Here is a 25,574-nt window from a genome sequence, read left to right on the forward strand (position 1 = left end):
CTGCTTTCAGTTGGAACTGATGGGACTACATCCTAGAAATAAGGGTAAACAGATATAGACTAACCTTTGTAAAGGCTTAAAACCCAGCCTCAAGTAAGCTTACTCCCTGATTGGTTTAAGGTATTCTGCTTTTAATCTGACTGTCTGCCAGAGTTAACATCATTGAGAGTCTTTACAATTTTTCATATGCAGTGTCTGGCATTCAATCAAAAATTACCAGGCATACAAAGAGACAGGGACAAGAGAAAAAATACACAATAGAAACAGACACAGAGATGATCCAGACACCAGAATTATCAGACACAGAATGTAAAATAACCATGATTGACATGTTCAAGAAAATAGATGACAAGGTGGAGAATTTCATCAGAGAACTGAAATCTATGTATTACAACAAAGCCAAATATAAATTCTAAAACTGCAAAATTCAATAAATGAGTTTAAAAACAGTTTAGACAGATGAAGAATGCATTAGCAACCTGGAAGATTTGTTGGCAGAAAATATCCAGATGGAAGCATCCAAACCAAAAAAGAAGAAAAAAGGGTGGAAAATCACATAAAAAAGCATGTAAGACATTGAGAAAAGGTCGAACATATATGTAATTGGAGTTCCAGAAGGGTTCCAGAGTGAAATTGAGTTGAGTGCAATAGGAGCAATATTTGAAAAGGTGATGACTAAGAATTTTTCAAAACTGATTTAAAGGGATCAAGGTATAAATCAAGAAGTACTACAAACCTCAAGCAGGATAAATACAAACACACACACACACACACACACACACACACACACACACACACCTAGGAATGTTCATAACCAAGTTTCTGGGAAAACTAAACAAAACAAAACAAAAAAGAAAATCCTAAAAGCAGCCAGACTATCTCCCCAAATTACCTTCAAAGAAGCAACAATTAAACAGCAACTTCTAAACAGAAACAGTGGCAGCCGGAAGACACTGCAATAACATCTTCAAAATGCTGAAAGAAAGTAACTGCCAAAAAACAATGTATTTCAAATATTAAGCCAAAATAAAGACATTTAAGACAAACGAAAGTTGAGAGAATTTGTTGCCAGCAGACCTGTGCTTTTTTTAAAAAAAAAAAAAAGTCTCAAAGGAGCTCTTCAGGCAGAAGGAACATTATCTCTGATAGAAGACCACACAAATGTGGAGGAATGAAAAATGCTAGAGACTAAACAAATAAATAATGACTATATAAAACTATAAAAATGGCTGTTTGGGGACTTTAAAAAGCTAGTAGTAACCAGCCTACTTTTCAGGTCTTGTATGTTGAGAAAGGTTCATTGTTTTTTAAGAAGCAAAACAAAGATCACCTTAACTAGGAATATTCCATTTCCTTCCACATTAGGAGCCTTACAGCATCACATGCTAGCCCCGACCCTTCTACTCACTGAAGAATAAGGCATGTGATGGGCCCCTGAGGGATTATTTAAAGCCTCATTTGTCGCTGTTTAGAAACCAATGCCACAAAAGGAAATAGCGACATGCTCAGGGCAATGCTGCTGTGTTACAGGGCTCCACCCATTGTCTCACTGTGTGTACATTATCCCAATAAGTTGCCCCAACAACCCCACCAGGTAGGTGTTTTTCTCCCTATTTTATAGAAGTTCAGAAAAGTTAATGAAATTGCCCTAATTGCACAGTTAGAAAGTGACAGGGGCTGGACTTTAACCCAGTACTGCAAACAAAGCCCATGGTCTTTCCACTCTACCAGGCCAGAGGCTAGAAAGGCTCCAGCCAGTAAACTAATGTGAGTGCACATAATAGTTAAAAGAGAAGATCTAAATGTGCACAGCACACACGTAGAATATTCTTCAAAATAAGATGAGAAGATGGAAGGATGGATGGATGGATGGATGGATGGAGTCAGACACAAAAGCCCCTGCCTCAGCAGTAGATGGTTAATCCACTGACAGATTCAATGTTTATATTACAAATCAAGCAAAAATGCTGAAACTTAGAGGAAATTCTCTGTTCAAAAGCTGCAACAACATGGATGGACCTAGGGATTATCATGCTAAATGACGTAAGTCAGACAGAGAAAGACAAATATCATTTGATATCACTGATATGTGGAATCTAAAAAAAAAAAAAGAAACAAATGAACTTATTTACAAAACAGAAATAGACTCACAGACATAGAAAACAAACTTATGGTTACCAAAGGGGAAAGGGGGGGAGGAATCAATTAGGAGTTTGGGATTAAAATATACATACTACTATATATAAAATAGATAACCAGGGACTTCCCTGGTGGCGCAGTGGTTAAGAATCCTCCTGCCAATGCAGGGGACACGGGTTCGATCCCTGGTCGGGGAAGATCCCACATGTCGCAGAGCAACTAAGCCTGTGCACCACAACTACTGAGCCTGCACTCTAGAGCCCACGAGCCACAACTACTGAGCCCGCGAGCCAGAGCCACAACTACTGAAGCCCGCGCGCTTAGAGCCCGTGCTCCGCAACAAGAGAAGCCACCGCAATGAGAAGCATGCGCACCGCAAAGAAAAGTAGCCCCCGCTCGCCGCAGTTAGAGAAAGCCCGCATGCAGCAACGAAGACCCAACGCAGCCAAAAGTAAATAAATAAATTAATTAAAAATAATAGATAACCAACAGGACCTACCGTATAGTACAGGGAACTATACCTAGTATCTTATAATAACATATACTGGAAAAGAATCTAAAAAAGAATATATATATGTCTCTGAATCACCTTGCTGTACACCTGAAACTAACACAACATTGTAAATCAACTATTTTTCAATAAAAACTAAAAAAAAAAAAAGCTGTCAGAAAGGGCCCAGCAGCTCTCTTAGCAGTTCACTTCACCTGCCATTAGATGATCTTTCAGAATACAAATAAAACAAAGCAAAAAATAAATAAATAAAGCTGCAATATATTTGCATGTTAAATAATTCAAACAGTACAGAGGATATTAAATAAAAAGCAGGTTTTCCCCCTACTTCAAAGATTCAATCTCCTTCTCCAGAGGAAATGGTCATTGATTTTCTATGCTCTTATGAGTGTAGATCTATGTTGATACTGTACCTATATCTATGTGTATGTATATATATATATATATATACTTTTTTCCTTGCACAAATGGAAGCATATTACACACTGGTGTGAACCTTGATTTTTCACATGACTTTTCACATAATGAAGATTGTTCCTAACACACGTATAAATCTAATTCAATATTTTTAATAGCTACATTGAAAAATTCATTGAAAAGATGAATTAGGCTTTATTGAAACAATTCTCTATTAATGGACATTTAGAATGTTTCGAGTCTTTTGATATTAAAAATAATACTTTTAATGGAAATCAGTCTTTATGTATACGTGCAAATAGTTTACAGGATAAATACTTGTAAGTGGAATTGCTGAGCAAAAGTATACATAAATTTTTTATTTTAATAGCTATTGCCAACTAACCCTCCAAATATATTGCACTGGATTATACTCCCTCCAACAGAATATGGAAACCTATTTCCACATACCCATAAGTCATCAAACTTTCTAGTTTTGCAAATTATAGGTTAAAAATCATATCTAGTAATTTTAATTTGCATTTCTTTAATTTTGAGTGCAGCCGAGTATTTGTCATATGTTTCTAAGTAATTTGTATTTTTCTTTCTTTAAACTGTCTATTCATATCCTTTGCCCATTTTTTATTGGATTGTTGGCTTTTTTTCTTTTTAATATTCACAGTCATATACTAAGGAGATCAGCCCTTGATCTGTCATACGCCGTTGCAAATTTTTTTTTGAGGTTATCATTTGTCTTTAAATGTTATCTATGGTATCTTTTTCTTGTAGAAATGTTTGTTCTTTATATAGTCAAATTCATCATTTCTTTTCTTTTTAATGTCTAAGCATCAGGTGATATCATCATGCATGACGCTGCAATGCCCAGGAGCTGTATCGTTTTTGTTTGTTTGCTTAACTGTCTCAAGATGCAGAAAAGTTTGCAAAAATATTCATAAAAATCTTTATTCTGGAGCATCAGTAAGCAATAACAACACCTTTCCTGGAATTTTTTCTTGAAGACCACTGTTAATACTTTTGAGGTTCTTCAAGACAGTATGATAACATATGGATGTTGCCTGTAGAAACAGTGCTATGAATATTTAGGACTCCCCTGCCCCCCTCATTGGGAAGTTGCCACTTAACATTTAAAAGAGTGCAAAGAGGCAGTTGTGGAAGAAACTGGTGAGTGTGTGCCTTAATCCAAAAATAATAACTGCACCTCTCATTGTATAGTGATATCTCATAGCGATGACACTCTACCACTGTACAAAAGTCTTACCTGGTCATTATATGATCTGATTCATATGACAAAGCTAGACAATCAGGGATTACCGTCTCCATTTTGCAGATATGAAAATTAGGAAAGGCAGTGGCTTGTCTAAGCTTACATGGTTACCAAGTCGCAGAAGGGGCTAGAACCTAAGTCTTTTGATCATAGATGCAAAGTTACTGTAGACTCTACCGTAGCCTCTCTGGCTCAGCTCACTACTGTTCTCCCTGCTGCTGAAACACCTCACCACCAAAGAAGAAATTGCTCCATGGAACCAGCCTCATCAGCATGTCATGTTTGAGGTTGGTATATGCAGCCAGGAACATAAGGCTCTGCCTCTTAGCTAACAGGTCACCTTTTAAGAGCAGAGCTGTACTGGACCCCACACTGTCAGATGGCATGCGAACACCAGCTGATTTATGCTCAAATTCAGTAGTCCCTATAGAATAGAACTGCAGGAAATCTGACAGCAGAGTCCTTGCTATATTATGAAGGATGCTAGTGTTTACAACACCTACCTACAGATTCACATTTACAGTTTCAACTGATCACAAGTCTCTTTGGAATCTCACTTCTTCCAAGAATGGGCTGCCACTCTAAATTATGGGACCAAAGATACAGTCCTAAGTCTATTGTTCAGAGCCTATGACTATGAACATGTCTACTCACAGAGAAGAATAATGATGAAGGCAGGTAGCCTGAGTTACTACTCATATGTGGTACTATTGCAGGTATCCAGCACTATTGATAATTTGGATGGTATAACTTCTTTTAGTTTGGGGAAGCGAGGAGCCATCCTGTGTACTGTAGGATGTTTAGCAACACGTTACATCAATTCTCTACCCACTAGATGCCAGTAGCAACCCCCTTCCCCCATTATGATAACCAAAAATTTCTCCAGACATTGCCAAATGTCCCCTGGGGAACAAGATCGCCTCCAGTTGAGAAACTCTGATACAGAGCCTTAATACATTCTGCCAAATTCCTGAAAAGACCTTTGATTCCCAGTGATGGATCTACTAGGTGAGAGCTCAGATTGGCCCACTGCTCAAACTGAAAGGGAAAGGAATGACTAATAGAAAAACTATCTGAATATACTAAACTACAATTAAAGTTTGCAAACAACTATCGAGTTATCTGCTTAGAAAGGGTATCTTTACTTATCAACATTTTGGGCAGAATAAGGACTTCAGAGGAAGAGGATTAAGTTGATCATATTCTTCAATTCATGACATCACAGGTCCCTTCTTTTATATGTGTGTATACTTATATTTTATTTATCTCCATTCCTTATTCTCATTCCCATCACTCCTCAATGGGATCTATCTTAATATGTTTAACACGTATCTTTTTGTTTGCAGGTGTCCTTGTATAATGTGTACCATTTTGAATATATTCTTCTCATTAAAGTATATGGAAGTCCACAATCACTTACAATTCTGAAACCTCACAGCTTTGGACACCAAAGTTTTTTTTTCTTAAGCTCACTTAGCAGCAAAATATGACTCACGGGATGTGAGGTTATTTGTAGCCTTTATCCACTTAATGTAACCATTCCTACATTTTGCTGCAGAAATATTGTGTTCAATCATGAGATGTTACCTTTTCACTTTCTAAAATCCAAATTTTTTGTATTCCCAAACAAATCTGACTCCAAGGGGTTTAATTGTCTACCTCTAGTGTTATATACAGTTCTTACTCTGTTTTTATCTTTATATTTTTACCCAGTATTATGTTTTAAAGATCTACCCATGTTGATGCATGTACATATAGTCCATTATTTCTTTTTTTTTTTTAAATAAATTTATTTATTTTTTTGGCTGTGTTGGGTCTTCGTTACTGTGCGAGGGCTTTCTCTAGCTGCGGCGAGCGGGGGCCACTCTTCATCGCAGTGCGCGGGCCTCTCACTATCGCGGGCTCCCCCTTTGCGGAGCACAAGCTCCAGACGCGCAGGCTCAGCAGTCGTGGCTCACGGGCCCAGCTGCTCCGCGGCATGTGGGATCTTCCCAGACCAGGGCCCGAACCCGTGCCTCCTGCATTGGCAGGCAGACTCTCAACCACTGCGCCACCAGGGAAGCCCCCTAGTCCATTATTTCTAACTGCTGCAGAGTACTCCATGAAGTGGATCCCTCACATTTCACCTACTCATTTACCCACTGGTGGGCAACTAGATTGCCTTCAACTCCCACCACTACAAACAGTGACTTAAAGAACATCTTCATATACAGGCTTTATGGACCTGTATAAGAATCTCTTTGGGATGTACATGCCAAGGTAGAATGCTGGGTCATCAGGTATGCATATACTTAATCTGACCAAAGCTAGATGCCAGAATGCCCTCTAGTATAGCTGCATCAGTCTACTTGCATTATATAAAAGATCCTAGAATCCTACATTTCACCAACATTTGTCAATATCCAATGTACTCATTTTTGCCAGTCTAAAAGGTACAAAGTGATATCTTATTCTTATTTTCTTTGGCATTTTTCAGATTATAATATATCTGAGCCTCCCATGATGCTGGTTAGCCTTTGGGGTTTCCTCTTTGTATATTGCCTGTTCGTAAGTTTTGCCCATTTTCATTGGGGTTTCTTTTTCTTGCTGACTTGTAGGAGTTCCTTGTATACTCTCCTATTGGTTTTAGACATTGCAAAATATCTTCTCCCAGTTTGCCAGCTATCTGTTAACTTTGTCAATGGTTAACAGGAAATCATACTACAGAAATTCTTAATTTTTATATAATCAAATTTATGAGTATTTCACTTATGGCTTGGGGCTTTGATGTTTTTAAGAAGTCCTTCCCACTCTTAAGTGACAAAGATAGTCTCCTACATTTTCTTCTACTATTGTAATAATTTTACTTTTCACATTTAGTCTTTAACCTACTTCCAGGTGGCTTCACTTCTGTATGTTGTTTTAGGTTGGAGTCCAGTTTTATTTTTCACCTTACAGTGAGAATTTTCTAGTAAACAATCCATGCTTCCCTGATTGTTCTGGGTGCCATTGTATCTTTATACTAAATATGCATATATATGAGTCTGTCTGTAATTTTCTATTTTGTTTTAAAGGTCCATTTGGCTGTCCTTTTGCCAAACACTATTTTTATTACTATTGCTCTGAACTATGTCTTTATATCTGGTAGGGCTACTCCCCCATCTTTATTATTCCTTTGCAAGTTTAACTTAGATATTCATGGGCTTTTATTCTCATATATTTTAGAGTAGGCTTATCATTAAGTTCTTCAGAAAAGTTATTTGTAATTTGTGTTGGGATTGCATTGAATATGTGAATTAACTAGAAGAGACTTGAGCTATTTATATCTCAAGATCTTCCACCCAAGGGTATGTGTTTCCCATTTAAATTAAATCACTCTATGTTCTTGATTAAATTTTCTCTAAAGACTATTTTATGCTTCTGCTAACCCATGTAATACTCACAACAAACCTATGGTACTTTTATTATCATCATTTTCCAGATGAGGTAACTGAGCCCAGAGAGATAAGTAACTTGCCCAAGAACACACAGCAAGTAACTAACAGAACCTGGATTCAAATAGTTTAGAGTCCATATTCTTAACCACTGTACTGCCTCTCCATCTACAGGCAGTTGCTTTATAGTTTGGCTGCTACTGTGAATGGTATCTTCTTTTTATTACTGTCTATTTATTATCTGGTATATTATTTTTATTATATTTTCTAATTGGTTGTTGCAGATGTAGAGAAATTTGGTTGATTTTTGAAAGTTGGTATTTGTATCCAGTGAAGGTGCTGAATTCTCTTATTAGTTCTAGTATTTGATCTGTTGTATCTGTTGCTAATAGTGAGTTTTGTCTTTTATGTTCCAATTTTTAAATCTCTCATTTCTTTTTCTTTCCTTATAGCATTGGCCAAGACTGCCAGTACAATGCTAGATATCATGTAGTAGTAATCATGGGCAAAGAATGTCTCTTATAGAAAAGTAATGTTACCCCAGAAGAAGGCTGTTGTTCTATCTTGGCTAAAGGATGTGCAGCACATCAGAGAACTTTCACAAAAGTATAGGCTAGAAACTGTGTCTGGTGGCCAAGAATCCATTCTGAGCAGAGGCCCTATGCACATTTATGCTGCAGAAATTACTTTTCCATAGGAGATGGCCCTTCCAAGGGAGAAATATCTCAGTTGTGATAAACTTGACTTCATCTGACTTAAGTACATTTAACTCCATCCTAAACCCCTATGGCAACAACACAGCTCAGCACCTGTCATTTGCTTCACACAATCTGCTAGATGCAATTGTTTCTGACAATGCATTGCTCTCTATGCCCAAGGGGTAATTCACAGGCCGCAGCATTGGAAGGAGCCTTGGAGATCAACTATTGCTCCCATTATACACACATCTACAAGTCCCTATGGTGGGTACCTCATCGCCCTTGAGCAGATGATCTGCTAGGGGGACTGATGCCAACAACAGAGAGAGTTTGAATCAGACAAGGGGTTAACACAGCTTTCTCCTTTCTCCTAGTTGGCTTCATCACTCCATCTTCAGTAAAGTTTGGCCCTGCCGAGTGTTCATGGTAACATCTCAAGGCTTACCTCATCCTTCCCGACTTCAACAGGGATACAGAGGAAGCACCCTCTCTTCTCTCCTGTATTCCAAAAGTCTTATCCCTATCCAAGTTTAGTGCATCTGCACAAAGGTGGGCACTGGCAGCTCCATTGTGAAGTCCTGGGGCTTTAGTGCAGTCAGATCCATCAGAGATGCTGAGTGGGTGATCAAACACACCCCTCCCTTTCACACACACCCAGGGTGACTAATGCTCGTGGTAGAAATGAGTGAACTGAAAAGTCCCACAGGAACCTCAAACCCAACACATCCAAAGTGGAACTTCTCAGTGTCTCCTCCAAACTCACTCCCCTCTTACAGTAACCCCTGTGCAGGAACTGGAACAACCTCCATTCAGCCATTCTCAGCACCTTCCTATCCCTCTCACCTGAGGAGTTACCAAGTCTTGGTCCCTCCCCACCCTAAGGATCCCTCTTGCCCACCCTCCATTCTGATTAGGGCCTTGGCCACGCCCCCTCACTCCTGACCCCTGGGATCCATCCTCCATACTACTGCTGAAAGATCTTCCCATCATGCAAATCCAACCATGTCTCCTGCCTAAAACCCTAGAAGGCTCCCCACCACCCTCAGCAGAACGTACACTCCTTAGCACGGCATCTACTACCCTCACCGCACAGCCCCATCACCCTCAGCAACCTCACACCCTGTACAGGACCCCTAGATCGCCACCTCCCTCTACCTTCCCTGACTGTGCTTCTGATCTCTGTTCGCTCAACCTAGAACCTGCATCCCATCCCACTGCAAGCGGTCTAGTGCCTACTCACCCTTCAACGTTCAGGTCGCAGCCCCCTGCGTCTGGGAGCTTTTGCTGCCTCCTCAGCCCCGTGGCTCCTGCTGATGTGCCCTCTCTCTGGCCTCTCCTGCCAAGACCCAGTACATCCATCCCACTAAATTGTAACGATTCTCTCCTGGGCACTGTAAAAACTGGATTCTCTAGGAGAGTAAGTTACTGCATAGCCAGTCTGGTTTCATCCCTTTCCGTGTTTAAGAGGGTACCCAGGAACAAAACACATTGAGTCAGATTTGGTGTGGGAGTGCCCCCAAAGTGACCTGTTCACTGCTGGGTGCCCCGCACCTGGCACAATGTCGGCCTGGCACACCGTGGACTATCTGAATAAAGGAATGATAAATGAATGATTTGCCCACCCCCGGCCAGAACCAGGCGAGAGGTCAGGGCTCATCCTGGATATAGATGGAGAGCGGGTGGCCCTACTCGGCGCTCCGTCGGGAGGGGGCGCTGCAGGGAGGCGGGGCCAGGGCTGGGTACCTGGGGGCGGGGGCCGTCCGAGGGTGGCGGGCCAGGGGTCGGGCTTGCCCGGGGACCCCGCGCCGCGACTCTGCGCGAATTTCTCTTTCGTTTTGGGCCAGGCCGGAGGCGGCGGGGCCGTCCCGGAACGACTGCGGCCGGGTGCGCTGGGAGTTAATCCGAAAGCGCCGCTAGCCCCGCGGGCCAGACTCCACGTGTCACCGAGAAGCTGATGTAGAGAGGATACAGAGAGAGAAAGAAAGCAAGAGACCAGAGTCCCGGGAAAGTCCTGCCGCGCCTCGGGCAATTATAAAAATGTGACCCCCCCGGGTCTGCCTCCCAACCACCGCCCTCACCTGCCGCGTGCACCCGTCTGCTTCCAGCTGGCCGCTCGGTTCGGTGCCCCCGCAGCGCCGCTCAGCATGTGCCCGCCGCGCAGTGAGTAACCAGCCCGAGACCAGCGCTCAGCGCTCGGCGCTCGGGTGGGGAGGGGCGGCGGCCGGGAAGAGGAGGCAGAAACTTGGGACAGGCTCCGCGGAGCCTGGAAGGCAGTCAGCAGTCTCGGGCAGAGGAGAAAGAAAGGGGGAAAGACATTGCAGGCTTACCCTGCGCTCGATAGGATATCGTCTCTTTTAACCTTAAAAGAGCCCTGTGAGCTAAGTATTATGCCCACTTCACAGATGAGAAACTGAGGCCCCACGGGATGGTTTCTTGCCCAGGGTCTCTAGGCTACAGCTCTAAGAGGGCAGATCCCAGCCGGCTTCAAAGCGAGCCTTTGTCACCCCACTGCTTACAAAACACCGGGTCGCTTCACCACCTGGCCTCACTTTCCCTCCTCCTGAAATGGAGACTTTTTCTGGGTGAACTCTTTCCACACCCCTGTCTGAACTCACAAGGTGGCCGTGACAGCGAGTAGGCTTCTAACGCTAGCATAGAGCGCTGTCCTCCAAGAACCTGATTCATCTCTCAGTTGTTGAAGGAAGACTGGAAACGGGTGGAGGGAGGCTGGTGCCCAGAAGAAGTGGATGGGTGGAGATGGCCAGAAGAGATGGAAGATGGAGGTAGGCCAGCTCATCCTGCCCCTCCATACCCTTTCAGGCCTCCTCCTTGTGGCCACCCTGGTCCTCCTCCACCACCTGGACCACTTTAGTTTGGCCAGGAACCTTCCCGCCACCACAGCGGGCCCCGGAATGTTCCAGTGCCTCAACCACTCCCAAAACCTGCTGAGAGCCGTCAGCAACACCCTTCAGAAGGTGAGCTTTTCAATGTCCTGGTTCCCACTTTGCAGCCTCTGTAGTGAAGGGGCATCTCCGAACCGCTGGTCACCTGAAGGAACTGCAGGGAAATTGTGGAAGTTAATCAGGAGCTGTTAAGAGAAGAAGAGGGAACTTTACAAATGGCCCAACTATTAGCTAAAGAGTCTCAATGAAACTGTGTCTCCAGAGAAAGCAGGAGGGGTGATAAATTATAATGGCATTCGTTTGGGCTGTGTCTACACAGAGGAAAGTGGATACTTACAGTGTTCCTTGTAGCCTGCCAACAGAGATGGAATTGTGTCAGGCCCACACTGTTCCTCTGACACACTTATCAATCCAGGAAACCGCTATTAGGGGCGGCCTCTGTGCTCCAGGGCCTGCGAAGATGAATTAGCCTTGCGTCTAATGCTCCTCTCCAGTTTCCAGTCTGGTGGCTTGGCTTGTTGCTGGAGCATCACATTTCAGGGAGCTCATGACAGTGCACATCCAGGCTTCATTTTCTAGGGAGAGAGTTATCTAATTTTATTTACAGCTTCAGTCATCTTTTTAGCTTTCATATTTTAATGCAAAAAAAATATTTTTTCTTTCTTTAAAAGCACTCCAACATCTATTGCTTTTGCTGCAACGGCCTAAGACTGATGTTTTAAAAGATGTCCTTTCGCCTTCCTGCTCTCTAGTAAATCTTTCTTGAAGATTTCTAGCTTGTTGCTTTGTGAATATCTTAAAGTAAGCTCAATGACACGAGTCCTTCTTAAAGAACTCTTTTTTTCCCCTTCTAATCTTTCATAACGTGCTGCCAGTTGTTCCTTACAGTTCAATCCATCTTAATTAAAAAGGCAGCTCACCAAGTGAAAACTGCAGAGATAGGTGCTTTGATTCCTAAAGAAAGGTTCGATGTGGGTAAAATTTAGGAGCTCCTATTTAAATAGATGCTTTATGTGAAAAAGCTGACTCTTCTACTCTCAGATGCAGCACCAAAGGTGAAAGATTGCAGAACTCAATTTGATTTTTTAATATGATTCCTGCATCAATTTTGCCAGAACAAATCAGCTGGCTACTTGCAGAGAAAATAGAGGTGACAAATGCATGTGACTCACAGGCCATATCTAGCCCACAGATCTGTAGAGTTTGGCCATGTCTTTTTTATTTCATTTTGATTTTTGAGTTTGATGCCATTGAAAAAGTAGACCTCCCATATAAGGATCCAAATTTCCAGCTTCTCCTGAAAAGATCTGAAAAACTATAGCAGTGGGCCCACATTTTCAAGTCTAATTTATTTATTTTTTGCTCTATGTATTCATTTTTTTCATTCAACAAGTACTTATTGACTGCGTACTGTAAGCCAGGCACTATTTTATAGATTCTTGAAGGTCATCTTTTTTAACCATGCAATAGTAATAGAGAGATAGTCGCCGTTTTCATTTTGGAATAAAGGAAGGCAATTATCACAGAAATAAAACTATTGTATTATTTGGAGATTTTTTTTTTTCTTATTGAAGTATAATTGCAAATCTAACTTTTTAGAACCTGCTCAGGATAGCAGCTGCCTCGATCTCCTTGACCACCTCCAGGAACAGTGTATTCATTTGCTATTGCTGCTGTAACAGATTACCACGAATTTAGTGGCTTTAAACGACACAAATTTATTATCTTACAGCCCTGGAGTTCAGAAATCCAAAATGGGTCTCACTGGAGTAAAATTAAGGTGTCAACAGAGCTGTATCCCTTTCTGAAGACTCTAGGGGAGAATCCAATTTTCTTGCCTTTTCCAGCTTCTAAAAGCAGCCCACATTCCTTGGTGGCCCCCTTCCATCCTCAAAACCAACAAATGAGACTTAATCATGCTGCATCACTCTGAGCTTGACTCTCTTGCCTCTCTTTTCTGCTTATAAGGACCCAGTGATTACACTGGACCCACCCAGACACTCCAGGATAACCTCTCCATTTTAGAGTCGGCTGATTAGCAACCTTAATTTCATCTGCGACCTTAATTCCCCTTTGCCACGTAACATAACCTAGTCTGTGGTCCCAGGGATTGGGAGGTGGATATCTTTGGCAGGGGCATTATTCTGCTTACCACAGACAGGAATTTAACTGCTTGTACCCCAGCATGTTCTGTCCTCTCAAGCTTTGATTCATGGCTCACGCTGTTCCCTCTGCCTGAAATTCCCCCTCCTCTGTAGATGCCCCATCTCTGGGGAAGACTTTGCTTCCCTTTCCACCCCCTTCCCAGAGCCTTCTGACCCTTCTCAGCCCTTCTCACTTGCCAGCATGTCTCCTGGTCACTTGGGCACTTGCCTGACTCCACAGCTGAACTTGGAATTCTGGGGGACATAACATAGTCCCCTTTGTCACCTTCCTTAGTACCTAGCATAGTGCCTGGCACACATCAGGCTTGTTAAATGGAAAAATGATCTCGCTCTTCAATCAAAAAGTCATCGACTTCTTAAGATAAATATCATAATTATAGTCAACATGCCTGTAAGATGACATCTGTGTGTGTGCACGCACGCGCGTGTGTGTACACCCATATTAAATCTCCGCTTGTCTTTAGGGTTGCATGTTTGTTATGTTCATCAAGTAGTGACCTAACAGTCCCCCTTCAGAAGCTATACTTGAAAAAGATATTCATAAAACACAGCCATGCTGGCAAAAGGAAAAAACGGTTTTCACCAGAAGCAAGTGTCACAGCGTGGTACAGAGGCTGATTAGCATAGCCTGTTGAAATGATTTATAGTGTTTACATAATGGAAAAACGTATCATCCAGAGAAACATGTCCTAAGCAAAAGGGGAGGAGGGATGGAGAGAGAGTGTAAATGATCTGTTTCCTTTTGTCTTATGAAGGCCCTAAAATTCCTACAGATCAGAGGTGGAGGTCAAGGGCAGCCGGCTCTCGCTTTGGTGCCAGTGCCATGGGGAGCCGGGTGCCTTATTAATCTTGTAAACTGGGTTTCTCTTTATGTTTTACAGGCCAGACAAACCCTAGAATTGTACTCCTGCACTTCTGAAGAGATTGATCATGAAGATATCACCAAAGATAGAACCAGCACAGTGGAGGCCTGCTTACCACTGGAATTAGCCACGGTATAGAGGCTTTCCTCCCAAAGCTTGTAATACACTTAAGAGCTGTGCATCAGACCTCGTCTTCTTCCAAAAATGTGCATGCTTCTGGGGTCCATCACCATGGGACTTTAACAGGTCCCATTGTAGAAGTTCAATTTGGAAAAAAAAATTATAAAAACGTGGTTTTTCACAACAGTGTGAGATATACTTAACTCTACTGAACTGTACACTTAAAAATAGTTAAGATGGGGCTTCCCTGGTGGCGCAGTGGTTGAGAATCTGCCTGGCAATGCAGGGGACACGGGTTCGAGCCCTGGTCTGGGAAGATCCCACATGCCGCGGAGGAACTAGGCCCGTGAACCACAACTACTGAGCCTGCGCGTCTGGAGCCTGTGCTCCGCAACAAGAGAGGCCGCGACAGTGAGAGGCCTGCGCACCGCGATGAAGAGTGGGCCCTGCTTGCCAAAACTAGAGAAAGCCCTAGCACAGAAACGAAGACCCAACACAGCCAAAAATTTAAAATAATTAATTAATTAATTTTTTTTAAAAAATGAGGTTCTCATTTAAAAAAAAATAATAACACCCTTAAGAATAGTTAAGATGGTAAATTTTACATGTATTTTTTACCACAGTAAAAAAAAAAAAGATATGTTTGAGAAGAAAAGTCAGAAAAATTTACATTAAGAATTAATAATTAATGTCTTTAATGTGTGATTCCTTTTTTTTTTTTTTGGCTCCAGAATGAGAGTTGCCTGGCTTCCAGAGAGACCTCTTTAATAACTGTAAGTCAGAAAATTGAAGGTTTTAGCTCATATTATGAATTCATGTCATTGATATCTGATTATTTTTTCTTCTAGAATGGGAGTTGCCTGGCTTCCAGAAAGAGCTCTTTTATGATGGTAAGACACAAAATTCTTTCCTCAAATGCAACGGCAGGGGAAGGGGGGGTACGTTTTTAGCCCATCTCAATAGTTCCTTCCCCACTTTGTCATATTATGCAGACCCTGTGCCTTAGCAGTATCTATGAGGACTTGAAGATGTACCACATGGAGTTCCAGGCCATGAACGCAAAGCTTCTGATGGATCCTGAGAGGCAGATCTTTCTGGATCAGAACATGCTGGCAGCTATTGCTGAGCTGATGCAGGTAAGGCCTTCTTCGTGCTGAGACCGGCAGCCAGGGTCCCTGATGAAGGGGTATACCAATCAGCCCTTCCTGGGTTGGGGGAGGCCTGAAATGCCCCCTTCTGAAGCCAGCTACATATTGGGGGAGACAGCCTTGAGGGCACCTCTAGAGAGAGGGCAACATGAGCAGGTCACATTAAGGAAAGCAGCCTCCTGCTTGTTGACCATGTGGTATGCACCAGGCTCTGGGCAAAGGTGCATACATTTCCTTATGCTGTCCCCTTGGCAACCACTTGGGGTCTGTGCAAATGAGGAGACCAATGCTTAGAGGGTTAGCCACTTGTCTGAGGTCACACAGCTTGGAAGCGGCAGAGGCAGGATTTAAACCCCCATCAAAGGGATTCCACTGCACTCATCTTCTCATGCATCTCTAAAGCCTCTGGGACGTACATGCAAGGGGCTGGCATGCATATCTGCAAATAATGCTAGAGAAGACAAGCGGGGCTGGTGTCTGGATATGACGCATGCTGAACCAAAATGTGAATGAAAGAAAAGAATGACCTATCACCTGGGGACAACCACAGTGTTACTCATAGACAAGAATGTGCTTTGTAACTTTCTGAATCACCATAGCACATGATGCTAACATAAAACACAGAATTATCCACTTAAGAAAGAGCAGGGTGAGTGCCATGTTGGCCAGGGCATGGGATAATAATACGGCATCAGAAATGATTGTCTGAAAAGAAATTTATTTCATTCATCCTTTTTCAATTTTTTTTTGGGGGGGGGGTGCCAGATTACTTACTTGTTTGAAAGGCAGTGAACATCATGCAAGTATCAAAGAATATTACCATCTAGAGAGTTGTAGATGATATTTCATTTTCAGGACCAAGAGTCGAATCAGTTCTACCAGTAATCAGACAACTATGCCCAGACCTTTTGTCCCTCTGTGCCTCAGTTTCTTCCTCTGTAAAATGGGATGACTTTACCCACCCTACCTTTCTTTTAGGCTTTTTGTGAGGAAGTACAAGCAAAACTGCTGATCATTGTGCAAATATATGGTCTTGCATTGTGTTATCAAATTAAAGGCCTCAAACTGCCAGGTTTATTTATCTCACATGAATAAGTGTCTTTAGTCAACAGGTCTGATACTGACTGAGAGTTTCCAATCAATAGCAATCCATCACCTCCCTGTTCTAAAAAGGATGCCGCTTCTTAATGTAACATATAAAAATTAATTAGATATCACAGCAGATGTCATCTTAACAGAATTGTTTCTTTCTAAAATACAACTCCCACTGATGATTTTCTAAATAGCTTTCAGGGTCTTTTCAGAGCTCACTGAAGATCCATGTGCTTGGATAATGAGCATTTCTTCTCTCAGGTTCTGCCTGCCCATCTGGCTGGGAGTAGATTTGATTTGGTTTAGGAGATGCAGTGAGGGAGTGGGTTGCAGGCTCTGAGACACGTATTGGCTTCACCCACCTTTACGGATGGACGTTTTAATTTTGGAATACTGTCTATGTCATGCTCAATATTTATTCTCCTAGGCCCTGAATTCCCACAGCGAGACTGTGTCACAGAAACCCTCCCTGGAAGAACTGGATTTTTATAAGACTAAAATCAAGCTCTGCATACTTCTTCATGCCTTCAGAATTCGTGTGGTGACCATCGACAGAATGATGAGCTATCTGAGTTCTTCCTAAAAAGCTGAGGTCTCTCCTAAACTTAAAGTATTTTTATAAATATTGGAACCAAAGAAATTGTAATAGGGCATGGGTTAAGAACTGGGGCGGGGGGTGGCTTGACCTGTTCCTACTTAAGCTGGAACAGGAATTCTCATGCTTGTTTACATTAGTCATTACTCCAAATTTGCAGGATGTGACTGTCCTATCCACATGATTCCTTTGATCAAGTCTATTTCATATTTACTATGGATAAGTTATTTTTAAGTTTTCATGAGCAAACTGATGAGGGGAAATGTCCTCCCAGAACGTGTTTTTCTTTTTTTCCCTTTAATAGAAGAGCAAGAATTTATAAGCTATTTCAGTACCAAAGAGTTTGTAGGAACAAACACTCAAGCATAATTTATTTTAAAATATTTATTTATATAATTTTGTGTTCATGAAAGCCTGTGAACTAACTTATATTTATTTATGTTGTATTTATTAAGATATTTATTGCCAAGTGGATTTGAGATATACCTTATGTTGTTTTAAAATAAAATGACTGAATTAAAGTAATTCTCATATTTTTCTAATGTGATTGGAATACTTTGAGTGTTAAAATACAGATCATGGGAAAACTGAAAACTCTGATGAAATTTGAACAAAATCACCTTAGAAAGAATGCCATGAGATTCTTACTCATTTCCTAGTTCCTTTAATCTCATATTTTAAAGGGAGCCTCATAAGACTAGATCTGACTTAATACTGAGGCCGTTGAATGAGTTAGTTTTTGATAATATACTTTATTACTTTTGTTCAACATCTGAATCTAAAAATAAAATACATAAAAATGTTTTTCCCTATTAACCACAGCCCCATAACATACTGTGCATTAAACAAATACATGATAACATCCACCAACTGGGAAAAGCATCATTAAGAGGTCTTCTAGTCAAATTATTCTAATTTTTGTGACCCTTTGGGCTCTCAGGGGGAAGTTGTTTCTAAATTACAACTCAAAAAACTCTCCCTTTGCTTTAAATTATATAGAACTTCTGCCTGAACCACATGGATAATTGCCTTCCTTTGGCTTAAGAGATGTGCTTTTTAATTCTTTAAACCATGAGAATTTTAAAAGATTTACCTGATGGAATACCATGTAATTTTCAAACTCTGATAATCACATTCCTCCTTCATATGAAAAGGTCGTAAGAAATGAACGATTCAGAGTCTGTCCTGTCCCCCCTACCTTTCCTCATGTGAATCCTCCCTCCCCTCCAGAGCTCCAGTCTTATCCCTGTAAACAGGGAGGGGAGTGTGGATGGCCACCCCAGGTCCTCACGTGTGGGGAAACTTACTCGTTTTTCAGAGTCTCACCCCACGTGATGTACAATTAGATAGAAATCATCAAGCTGGATCCCATCACATACCTTCTTTTCTTTAGGAATTCCTCCCCAAGCTTGGATGACTGGCAGGTGATTCACAGGTAGGAGTTTCTTGCCTTTAAGTATCGGTTTTGGGGTCGGCAGCTTTGATGTGGCAAGAACTCATGGCTTTGATGAAGCAAGCTGGCGCTGTCCAGTTGCTGCCATCCCCCCCACCCCCGACCCTGCCTTCCTCCCCCTCCTCCCCCCGCCTGCCCATCGAATGGCGACTTGTCTGTTGTCTGGCTGGTTGTCTGTGCCCAGAAACAAGGAGAGGAAAGCCTGCTGACTGTGCTACAGACTGGGTTTATACAAAGGGACAAAGTGGCACACAAAGGGTCGCTTTCGTTCTAGAAATTGCCATGACATATGCTTCAAAAACATGACTGGCCCAAGAAACATCTTCACAACTAATTGCATTCTTCACTACATGGTCAGTTTTCTGGTTTTTTGTTTTAAGTCTGGGTCTGCCATTTATAACTTGTATGATGTGGCCATGTTATTTTGCCCTCACCCTACCTGTTTCCTCTTCTAAGAAGTGAAGACAGGGACTTCCCTGGCAGTCCAGTGGTTAGGACTCCGCACTGCCACTGCAGGGGGCATGGGTTCGATCCCTGGTCAGGGAACTAAGATGCCGCAAGCCATGCGGCCCGGCCAAAAACAACAACAAAAAAAGTGAAGATACTACTAGAACCTTGATCTGATCGATCCAGTGTTAAATGGAGCAACTCCTACAAAGCACTAGCATTGCACCTGGCACATAATCTGTACACAATAAATGTGAGCAATCTTTGACAATGATTACTAGCCTTTGGGTTTGGTGACCGGGCCAAATTGGTTAAAGCCTCTTTGCTACTATTTTCTTATCTATGAAATTCAGAAAACTGTAGCCCCTATTTCACAGCACTATTGTGAGGACTCAGTGACTCAGTACAGTGTTGGCATCTAGTCAGTGCCTAACACCAATTTTTTTAAATTGTTAGACTGTCTGCTTGAAGACCTCAGTGACGCCCTGTCCCTCCAGGGCACTCAGCTATCGGGGGCTTTCAGCAGAGGAGGCCATCTGGTGCAGGACACGACAGCAAAAAAAGCAGGGTCCTGCCTTTCCAGAACAGAGGGTGGGAGCAAAGTAACTTGGTGAGAACGAGATCCTCCTAAAAACAGGCCCCAGACCTAGCCTACTAGAGACATTTGATAACAAATTACTTTTTAAAAAGGAAATAAACAGTTTAAGTGTTTCTCACACCTAAAAATGACTGAATCAGATAATTAACGTAAAAAACAGCTGACAGCTGCCCTACTGAGAGTCGAGAGCTTTGGGGAAAGGGGTCAGTTCTGGGGAATGGTCTGGCCAGACATCCAGAGGTGGGTTTGGGAAAACTCAAGAGATGCACAAGGGCCTTAGACACCCTAAGGAGGAAAGAAAACATGGGAAGGGAGAAAACCAGCTTTGTCTGAAGCCAGCACAGACAGAGACCGTGAGTCCCCCCGGCCATGTCACCCTGGGCCATGCAGTTGTTGCCCTTGTTTAAGGACAAAACATTTGGTTTTAGCTAGCGTAACTGTGGCTTCCTAGTTTAAGGCAAAGTGCACCTACAATATCGCTGTGAACTGAACGTTTGTGTTCCCTTAAAATTCATATGTTGAAGCCCTGATCCCCAGTGTGACGGTATTAGGAGATGGGGTCTTTAGGAGGTTAGGTCTTAAGCATGGAGGCCTCATAGTGGGATTAGTGACCTTATAAGAGACTTGGAGAGATCTCCCCCCAACCTCCATGTGAGGACACAGTGACACGGTGGCCTGCTGCAAACCAGGGATAGCTCTCACCAGACACCAGATCCACCAGCACCCTCATCTTGGACCTCCCAACTTCAAGAACTGTGAGAAACACAGGTCTGTTGTTTAAGCCGCCCAGTCTGCAGTATTTTGTTGTAGTAGTCTGAGCTGAGAAAACTTTTAAATAAGTCAGAAAGAGAAAAACAAATACCGTATGCTAACACATATACATGGAATCTAAGAAAAAAAAAAAAGGTCATGAAGAACCTAGGGGCAAGACAGGAATAAAGACACAGGCCTACTAGAATAGGGACTTGAGGATATGGGGAGGGGGGAAGGGTAAGCTGGGACAAAGTGAGAGAGTGGCATGGACGTATGTACACTACCAAACATAAAATAGATAGCTAGTGGGAAGCAGCCGCATAGCACAGGGAGATCAGCTCGGTGCTTTGTGACCACCTAGAGGGGTGGGATAGGGAGGGTGGGAGGGAGACACAAGAGGGAGGGGATATGGGGATATATGTATACGTATAGCTGATTCACTTTGTTATAAAGCAGAAACTAACACATCATTGTAAAGCAATTATACTCCAATAAAGATGTTAAAAAAAAAAAGAAAAAACCCAATGACAATTTTCCAAAAATTGAATTGTATCAACTTTTCGGTTGAAATGTATTTGGTCAGAACAAGTCAAAAACTTTAGTTGCATGTATGTATCTTTGAGTATGATATTAAAATTAGGAGTATAAATTATGACATCAATGTAACATCAGAGACAATACACTCACGTAACCTTTTTCAGAAGCAATAGGAACTAATGCTTACTCCGTGCTTACTAAGTGCCAGGCATGTTTCTACAAGCGTTTACCACAAACGCACAGAATCCTCCCAAAAACCCTAGGAGGAGGTGTTATTACCTTCCCCTTTTTATAGATGAGGAAACTAAACCAAGAGGCCATAGACACTTACAGGGTAAGTGGCAGATGCTGGGATCTGAACCCAGGCGGCCTGGCTCTGGCCTATGCACACAGCCACAGTATCCTTTGCCTCTCGTATTAAGGTCACACAGTAACTCATCATAACCATGCAAACAGCATCATAGTTACTTATGCTTCTCCTCTCTCCCTCACTACACTGTGAGAGCTTCAAGTACAGGAAATGTCATGTTATACAAGTATTTGTGTGCTCAGGCCCCAGCACTCAAAAATGGTAGAGAAAGGCAAATCTTCATGGGTTTCCACACGTTTCTCATTTCTTTTCCTAATCTAGGAATACATAAGAAAGTCTTTAGTCTTTAAAAATCAAAGTATTCCCAATTACAAAAAAAAAAGTTAAAAATTGTAAAATGCACATGCTTGCTTGGCTCAAAACCATTATACATGCTTAGAATGGGGGAAAATCCAAAATTCATTAAGGCTGTTTTTGTTTTTGGTTTTTTGGCCTAAAACAAAGGTTTATTTCTTGCTTGAGGTACATGCTCATTGCCTATCAGTTGGGGGCTCTGCTCTCATGGTTCTCTTCTGGAACCCAGGCTGATGGATCATCAGCTGTCATCTGCGGTCATCACTGCAGAGGAAAGGAAGGCTGGAAGGTCTCCACAAGCCTGTTGATTTAAATAATTTACATGTCTATGGTTTGGCATTATGTGATCCCTTCAGGAGCAAGGTGCCGCCCAAACATCCATCACTGGTGAACTGGAAAGGGGTTTACCTCCCGTTGCAGACATCGTAGATACAAACTCCTGGACGACAGCTCCCAGAGACCCAAGCAGTCATCTTATCAGCTGGTTCCCACGCTGCCCCCGACAGGAGTGGGTCAGGGGTCCAGCAGGGTGCCTCGACGACCCCTCATCAGCCCTCAGTAACCCCCCAGCAGAGCAGCTCCACTTCTGAACGCTTTACCAATGCAGGTTCCAGGTGAGATTTCCTTTCACAAAAGGCTCCTACAGCTAAAGAAAGAACAGAACTCAGCCAAGCCCCTCCCCGCAGTTAAGTTTTTATAAGTCACAAAACCATCTTTTAGATTTCTCAACTTGCTTGAAAATAAAACACTGCTATAAATGCATAGATCAGACCCCCTTCTAAAAATGAAACTCGTGCCAAAGGTTACAGCAAACAGCAAGAAGGTACTTCTGCAGAATAAAGATAGAAGCCTAACTACAGGCTGTTTAACCAGAAATTTACATCACGGTTTGAATAAATTGGATCTAAATCCTCTGGAGGCTCAAGGCTGGAAGTCCCAGTTAAAAAAGCAGGAAGAACTTCAGAACTCTGCACTCAGAACTCAACCCCAGAGCCTCTGTTTTAGTATCAGCAGCCACAGAGCCATTAACAGAAATGCTCAAGCCCTGGAATGTGGGCTGGAAAAGATGCATTCCCAAGCAGTCTGGAATCCTCACCTTCAGCAAGCAGTGTGCTGCTTCAACCCAAGAAGGACTTCCAGCAACAGCAACAGGCTGGGCCAACCACTGAAAACCACTGTCCTCATGAGAGCACACTTAAATATCGGCAAATACAGTGGCCTCTTTAGAAAATGGAGTGAAAACACACTTCCACATGATGAAGCAGGGAAGAAAGGTTGTCCCCTAAAGCAATCCAAAAAAATAACAAAATGTGCCCCCAATATGCAGAAAAATCCTGTTACAGAGATGCACAAGGAACTAATTATGAATCCACCTGGTTTTACATAAAAACATACCTCCCCATCCACGGGGTTGGGGGGAGACACACTCTAAATCATTCCTGGAGTGAGAAGGGTTAGGGGATTGCAGGTTCTCCTCAATCTGTGCAAACTCCTGGGTTAGCTTACCCTGGTTTACACTCACTCGGCCTCAGTCCAAGAACTGGGGCTGGGAGCAAAACCAACTAACATCCAAACAGCCAAGATAATAGCAACCAAGGAATATGATGCTTTAAAAAGTAATTTGTCAGTAAATAATAATACAAATAAGACATATTAGCACTGTACAAATGCAGATTTATTGTTCTTCCCTTTATCCATAGTAGGAAAAAGGTTGGAAATTGCTAGGAAAGCAGCTTATATACAAAGCACTTCTGAAATTATGCTTTTCTTTGGAAAACAACTTATAAAAAATAATAAACGTTTAAAAAATTCAAGTCCTTTAAGTATTTTACACTTCTGAATGTTAAAACTCCATGTGTTTCCTAAAATATAGAACAATTAAAAAAAAACTCATAAAGTGACATTGATTTAAATTCCACAGAATCCCTGACATTAGAAATACGTTCTTCCCTATAAAGTCAATTTGTTCTTCACAGGCAATGCTATATTTAAAGTGTGTTTCTCTAATTCATTGAGATTGAATTTACTCTCCAGCTAATGTCTACAGGAGACTAATGGTAATTTATAGTTTCTTCAAATAAGTTAACAAAACATCCAAAATGTTAATCACCACATGCATGATTCTGGGAGAGTGACAGTATCTATACATAAAAAAAAAAAAAAGATTTCACCCATTAACAAGAGCCAATATGGCCCATGATTCCCTGGGGCAAGTCCTCCTCGAGAAGAGATGACAGTTTTCCCTTGGTCCTGGCTAAGGCTATTTCTGAGTGGCATTCCTGTGCTCCCCACCCACCAACCCTCCCCAAAGTAAAGGACCCAGGGGCCAAAGTCAAGAAATGTAGTGTTTGGCCTGGTGATTTCGGAAGGTTGATGAAACCTGCAGGGACTCTGAAGACGGACCCAGCTGAACTTGCCCAGTGAGAAGAGGCAATCACCTCTGAGGGTTTGCACCAACACTGATGGGGAGAGGATTACATTCCTTTCTAATCACCCTAGGACCAGGTAACATGATTGGTTTAATGGCCTAACAGACCACTAGCCAGACTGGTTAGTAATGTGAGACATGGAAATCACACCCCACATAAAAAGACATATTGTACCTGGAGGCACATAAGTGTCTGACTGCGTGGGAGCTAAAAGAATAGGAACCTCTCTTTATTATTAATGTCATTAGGAAAAAAACTAAAAGAAATTGGTGCCGTTTAAGTACTCCGACACTTAACCGCTAAAAACATTTCAAACACTTGATATATATTTCATAGTTCACAGACTCCAAAAGGAAAACTATCGCATTTCTCACCTGACTGCGTTGGGTCATTTTAAGCACCCTTTGTAAGTGTATTTGTTTGGGTGGGGAAGCGGGTGGGAGGGTGTGAGTGGGAGGTACAAAAAAAAAAAAAAAAATCTTGATATTGCAGAGGTTTTTTTCTTCCTCAAGGTTTCCAAATATTTCATTCCCTTTGCCCCTGAATAATGTGAGCTGTGGGCAGCCTGTGAAAGGAGCTGCTTCCACAGGCTGTGCAGCTCTAGGTTCCGGAGTCCACACCCAATTACCACGGCGAGGGTCTTTGCAGGTAAAAGTTCCTGAAGCTTCCTTTTCCAGCTCATCTTCCAAACTTCACGTTTCCTGTAAGAAACCTAACAAAACAGAGAAATGAATTCAGAGATTCATTGTTGGTGGGGAAAGGGCACATGCTTTTAAAGAAAGTCGCTTGTTCATTTCAAAAAAGAATTCCTGGGAGTGGCTGGGTTTTCCTGAGCTGAAGATAAACCAGTGCAATTTTTTAAGGTTGTAGTTACAAGATACTAAAACGTCCTGATAAAAAAACAAAATTCAGCCAATTAACCAGACATTTTGGCTACATGAGGGCATAAAACACTGGTAAATTTTTGGCTTTTTGTTTGTTTGTTTTTAACTCACAGAAGATTTTTCTCCTATTTAATGAGGGGAATGGACTAAGAAGCTTTTATGATCCCCTTCACTGCTAAAAAATGTCACAAACCCTGGTATAGCTTTGTGTCAGCAAGTCAAGCGTCTAGTGAGGTCAACAGCAGATAAAAACAAAACAAAAAATAACAACCCATTCTACAGGATTTGTGAGATAGTCAGATTTCCAAGCCTTCCTTTGATGGAAGAGGCTGTGATTATTTCCTTATCACAGCACAGAGGCCAGACTGTCAACAGGCAGAAGTGCTTAAATGCAAATAAGCAGATTTCCACATGTGGGCCTCAGTGACTCACATAATTTTAACATACCCCAGAAAAAGAATGAAAAATTTGATATTGAAAA

At 42.1% G+C, this 25,574-nt stretch overlaps 2 protein-coding genes and 2 long non-coding RNA genes across 5 annotated transcripts in view; 1 reads left to right on the plus strand and 3 right to left on the minus strand.

Annotated features, from left to right (window-relative positions):
- Positions 1 to 10,731, minus strand: part of LOC130708110 (uncharacterized) — a 35,776-nt gene extending 25,045 nt beyond the window's left edge. The window contains exon 1 of the long non-coding RNA XR_009008166.1: positions 10,521 to 10,731. This is a non-coding gene — a long non-coding RNA (uncharacterized LOC130708110). The remainder of the gene's footprint in view (positions 1 to 10,520) is intronic.
- IL12A (interleukin 12A) lies at positions 10,218 to 17,736 on the plus strand. The gene is made up of 7 exons (XM_007187073.3): positions 10,218 to 10,602; positions 11,263 to 11,417; positions 14,392 to 14,505; positions 15,225 to 15,266; positions 15,342 to 15,383; positions 15,486 to 15,629; positions 17,161 to 17,736. The coding sequence occupies exons 1-7, from the start codon at positions 10,587 to 10,589 to the stop codon at positions 17,314 to 17,316; spliced, it is 669 nt and encodes a 222-aa protein (XP_007187135.1). The 5' UTR covers positions 10,218 to 10,586; the 3' UTR covers positions 17,317 to 17,736.
- A 4,101-nt stretch (positions 17,737 to 21,837) lies between these two features.
- Positions 21,838 to 23,337, minus strand: LOC130708154 (uncharacterized). The gene is made up of 3 exons (XR_009008239.1): positions 22,877 to 23,337; positions 22,189 to 22,426; positions 21,838 to 22,081 (listed from the first exon to the last, which is right to left on the minus strand). It is a non-coding gene; the product is annotated as an uncharacterized LOC130708154 (long non-coding RNA).
- A 100-nt stretch (positions 23,338 to 23,437) lies between these two features.
- CARD8 (caspase recruitment domain family member 8) overlaps positions 23,438 to 25,574 on the minus strand; it is a 37,375-nt gene continuing 35,238 nt past the window's right edge. For both annotated transcript variants that reach the window (XM_057545953.1, XM_057545952.1), the window contains one exon: positions 23,438 to 24,921. In XM_057545953.1, the coding sequence (XP_057401936.1) occupies positions 24,902 to 24,921 (20 nt within the window). In that variant the 3' untranslated portion in view covers positions 23,438 to 24,901. The remainder of the gene's footprint in view (positions 24,922 to 25,574) is intronic.

The sequence above is a fragment of the Balaenoptera acutorostrata genome, chromosome 4, assembly GCF_949987535.1.
Source record: "Balaenoptera acutorostrata chromosome 4, mBalAcu1.1, whole genome shotgun sequence".
NCBI classification, from domain to species: Eukaryota; Metazoa; Chordata; class Mammalia; order Artiodactyla; family Balaenopteridae; genus Balaenoptera; species Balaenoptera acutorostrata.

Excerpts from the sequence above, each read along its gene's own strand:
- IL12A (XM_007187073.3), top strand. Across the intron at positions 11,418-14,391 it reads TCAGCAACACCCTTCAGAAG|GCCAGACAAACCCTAGAATT; the intron begins GTGAGCTTTTCA and ends TATGTTTTACAG. Across the intron at positions 15,384-15,485 it reads GAAAGAGCTCTTTTATGATG|ACCCTGTGCCTTAGCAGTAT; the intron begins GTAAGACACAAA and ends CATATTATGCAG.